Genomic DNA, 4742 nt, shown 5'->3' on the forward strand with positions numbered 1-4742 from the left:
AAGGTCAGGCTTAAAACTTTCCTTTTTGAAAAAGCTTATAGCGAGGGCTGGACTTAACCATCCCTTAGTTATGCTGCTATAAGCCTAGGCTTCAGTGGGACGATGCACTGAGGACATGTCCTCTCCTCTTTCTTCTCTGGCTCCTGTCCTCTAATATCTTATCATTTTATTTTCTATCTCTTATAATTTACTAACTGTGATGCCATTAAAAGCCAAAGCCATTAAAGCTTATGTAATCTTGGATGATCAGAGCAACCGCTCTTTAGCCAGACCAGAGTTCTTTGAGCTGTTTGATGTGGAGGATAAACCACTCTTGTACCATCTCAGAACATGCTCCGGCATCATGGAAACATATGGCAGAAAGGCGGAAGGATTCCAGATAGAATCATTGGATGGCAAAGCTCTCATCTCTCTTCCCCCACTCCTCGAGTGTCCTGAAATCCCAAACAATCGAACTGAAATCCCAACATCAAGTGCAGTTTTGCACCAGCCTCATCTCCATCACATAGCCAAACACATCCCCGATCTGGACCCAGAAGCGGAGATACTCCTGCTACTTGGAAGAGATGTGCTCAGAGCACACAAGGTCAGGCAGCAAGTTAACGGGCCACATAACACTCCCTTTGCACTCTCGATCTAGGCTGGGTGGTGATAGGAGAAGTGTGCCTAGGTAACGTGCATAAATCAACAGTTGACACATTCAAAACTCATGTGCTGGATAATGGTCGCCATTCCATTTTTCAGCCTTGTACAAGTTTCATGCAGGTCAAAGAGTCACAGCCGAGCTTCAGCAAGCCTAACAAGGTGCTAGAGAGGATGCTAGGAAGCAGAGTGTTCGACCAAACGGAACACGATAACAAACCTGCTCCATCAATAGAAGACGTCCTCTTTCTAAAGATCATGGACACAAATGTCCACAGAGATGACGGCAACAGTTGGGTTGCCCCACTGCCATTCAAAGAGCCACGACAGCGTTTGCCAAATAACAGAGAGCACGTGGTCAAGCGGTTTGAATCCCTGCAACGTCAATTCAAGAGGAGACCTGAGATGCAGAAACAATATGTGGCATTCATGGAAAAGATCATTGCCAATGGTCATGCAGAAGTAGCGCCACCTTTAAAGGAGGATGAGGAGTGCTGGTTTCTTCCATCATTTGGGGTGTACCACCCGCAAAAGCCCAACCAAATCAGGGTAGTTTTCGATTCCAGCGCTCAGTACTCCGGTGTCTCCCTCAATGATGTGCTTCTGACAGGTCCCGATCTCAACAGTTCTCTCCTGGGCGTCCTTCTGCGCTTCCGGAAGGAGAGAGTAGCTATCCTTGCTGACATCCAGCAAATGTTCCACTGTTTTTTGGTCCATGAAAATCACCGCAACTTCCTTCGTTTCTTGTGGCAAGAAGATAATGACCTCAGTAAGGCGGTTGTCGACTACCGCATGAGGGTTCATGTTTTTGACAATTCGGCGTCTCCTGCTGTAGCCATTTATGGTCTGCGAAGAGCCATTGCTGAAGGTGCTCAGGAGTATGGGGCCGACACAGTGAAGTTTGTGGAAAGACACTTTTACGTGGACGACGGCCTGGTGTCTCTGTCATCTGAAGGAGAAGCAATCGACCTTCTCCGTCGGACTCAAGCTTCACTTGCTGAATCAAACCTTCGGTTGCACAAGTTCGTGTCAAACAGTCCAGCAGTCACTAAAGCTTTCCCACCTGAAGATTGTGTTCCAGTCATCAAGGACCTGGATTTGAGTGAGGAAACGACACCCACACAGCGCACCTTGGGCTTGCTATGGGAGATCAGAACAGATACATTCACATTCTCTGCATCAACCGTTATCAAACCTTTCACCCGATGTGGAGTTCTGTCTACTGTCAACAGTGTTTTTGATCCCATGGGTTTGTTGGCACCCGTCACGATCCAGGGAAGAGCTCTTCTCAGGGAGCTTACTTCGGAACTGACTGACTGGGACACACCTCTCCCAGCAGACAAGCTGAAGAAATGGGAAACATGGAGAGATTCTCTTTAAGTCCTAAAGGAGTTTCATGTGCCACGCACGTACACACCAACCTCGCCCATCAAAGCTGTCCACACAGAGTTGTGTGTATTCTCGGATGCCTCAACCATGGCCATCGGAGCCATCGCTTACCTGAGAGCCATTCAGGAGGATGGTAAAGTGGAAGTAGGACTTGTTATGGGCAAAGCCAAACTAGCACCTCAATCCGAACCCACAATCCCAAGGCTCGAACTCTGTGCTGCTGTCCTTGCAGTAGAAATGGCAGACCTCATCCGAGAAGAGCTAGATGTGAAATTGGATGCTATCAGATTCTACACGGACAGCAAGGTGGTCCTTGGGTACATTAATAATGTGTCAAAACGCTTCTACACCTATGTCCACAACGGAGTTCAACGTATCCGACAATCTTCCAAACCAGAACAATGGCATTATGTACGCACGGAAGAAAACCCTGCAGATCATGCGTCCAGATCCTTACCTGCATCCTGTCTTGCACAGAGTTCCTGGTTCACTGGACCTTCATTCCTGTATCAACCATCTGCAGAAACAACACAAACAAGTGAGACGTTTGAGCTCATCGAACCAGAAAAAGACTCAGAGATTCGACCACAGGTACGCACCTACACTACTCACCTGGAGGAATCTGTGCTCAACTCCGACCGCTTTCAGCGCTTTTCCACCTTCATCTCTCTACTGCGAGCAGTGGCGTTCCTTATCCATTTGGCAAGTTTCCCACAAACATTCCAACCTAAACAACAGGTGCTCAGGATGGCACATATGTCACTTACCTCGTACTGTGGATGAAATGGCTCAAGCGAAAGATGTAATTCTGGAAGCAGCACAAAGGTCAGCCTTTGCAACAGAATTGTCAGCAATCCAAGCAAACAAAGTGGTGGCCACAAACAGCCCTTTGCATAAGCTCAGTCCAACCTTAGAGGGTAATCTCATCTGTGTTGGAGGCAGACTGAAACACTCTCAGCTTACATCTGAAGAAAAGAACCCAGTAATCCTAGCCAAGGACAGTCACATTTCCTTACTGCTTGTACGACATCACCATGAGCAGGTGAAGCATCAGGGCCGACATCTCACAGAAGGCGCAGTAAGGGCAGCTGGGCTGTGGATTTTGGGTGGTAAGCAACTGATCAATTCTGTCCTCCACAAATGCATAATCTGCCGGAAGCTGCGTGGGAGACTGGAAGAACAACGTATGGCTGACCTACCGCCAGAACGTCTCAAGGTCTGCCCTCCTTTCACGTATGTTGGACTTGACGTCTTCGGACCTTGGTCCATTGTAACCAGACGCACCAGAGGAGGACAAGCGGAGAGCAAACGGTGGACCATAATGTTCAGTTGTTTGAGTTCAAGAGCTGTCCACATCGAACTGATTGAGTCTATGGATGCGTCCAGCTGCATTAACGCTCTCAGGCGTTTCTTCGCACTAAGAGGCCCTGCAAGACAACTCCAGTCTGATTGCGGGACTAACTTCATTGGAGCTAGCAAGGAGTTGGAGATGGACAATACTGTGCAGAGGTACCTCAGCAAACAAGGATGTAGCTGGAACTTCAGACCTCCACATGCTTCCCACATGGGAGGCTTGTGGGAACGGATGATCGGTGTTGCCAGGAGAATCCTTGATTCAATGCTCTTGCAGCAAAAAAGTCGCCTAACCCATGAGGTGCTGTCAACGCTAATGGCAGAAATCACAGCTATCATCAATGCACGTCCACTCCTACCTGTGTCTACAGACCCACAACAACCTTTCATTCTTTCACCAGCCATGCTCCTCACACAGAAATCAGGAGTTCCACCTCCTCCTGGGGATTTCACAGACAAGGACCTCTACACAAAACAATGGAGGCAAGTTCAAGCTCTCGCAAACCAGTTTTGGAACAGTTGGAGCAGAGAATACTTACCATCCTTACAACAAAGACAAAAATGGACAGTGCCACGCAAAAACCTTCAAGTAGGGGACCTGGTTCTCCTCAGGGACAAACAGACTGTCCGCAACTGTTGGCCCATGGCCATAGTCACAGCAACATTTCCTGGGAAGGATGGATATGTAAGAAAGGTTGAGATAAAAACGACCGACCAAGGCGATGCCAAAGCCTTCCTCAGGCCAGTTGCAGAAGTGGTTCTTCTGATGCCTAAAGACTGATACAAGGACTGTTGTTTTAGACTCCTTCAAGTTCATAGTGGCCTCACATAGGCCAGATGGGGAGTTTGATGCCTCTAAGGCATTTATGTCAATAATCTTTATTGTTTGCTTTAAAAGTATAAATTTACATATGTTTCAGTTATAAATATAGTAAAAACGTTAAAATAGTTTGAGAAGCTTTTATTTTGAAGGCAGACATGCTAGCAACATCACTTCCTTGTTTACGTTCTCTTCCTGGTTGCTCTGAGAGGGAAAACTGACATGCTGTTCAGGCTCTGAGGCCTATCCATATCTCTATATCTTCCACTTGGAAACATTGTTCAGGCAACGCCGTAAGTGCATATATTTCATGATAAAAATGTTAAGAAGCATAAATAGTGGTAATTGTTAAAAACTTACATTTCATTTGTAATTTAGAAACATCATTTTGTACATGTTAAAGGAGCATTCTTCTTATGATAATTTATGTCGCTCAAGGTACATACAGCGATGTAAATTAATATTTTGAGTTGTTTCATGAGGCAATATTCACGTATATATAGATAATTTTCTATTTTTGTATTTCTTTTAAATACAG

The 4742-nt window shown here is 46.2% G+C and overlaps 1 protein-coding gene across 1 annotated transcript; it reads left to right on the top strand.

Annotated features, from left to right (window-relative positions):
- Positions 1 to 2824: 2824 nt before the first annotated feature.
- Positions 2825 to 4165, top strand: LOC125006055. The gene has a single exon (XM_047581801.1). The coding sequence runs from the start codon at positions 3218 to 3220 to the stop codon at positions 4163 to 4165; it is 948 nt and encodes a 315-aa protein (XP_047437757.1). The 5' UTR covers positions 2825 to 3217.
- Positions 4166 to 4742: the final 577 nt, after the last annotated feature.

The sequence above is a fragment of the Mugil cephalus genome, chromosome 1 (genome assembly GCF_022458985.1).
Source record: "Mugil cephalus isolate CIBA_MC_2020 chromosome 1, CIBA_Mcephalus_1.1, whole genome shotgun sequence".
NCBI classification, from domain to species: domain Eukaryota; kingdom Metazoa; phylum Chordata; class Actinopteri; order Mugiliformes; family Mugilidae; genus Mugil; species Mugil cephalus.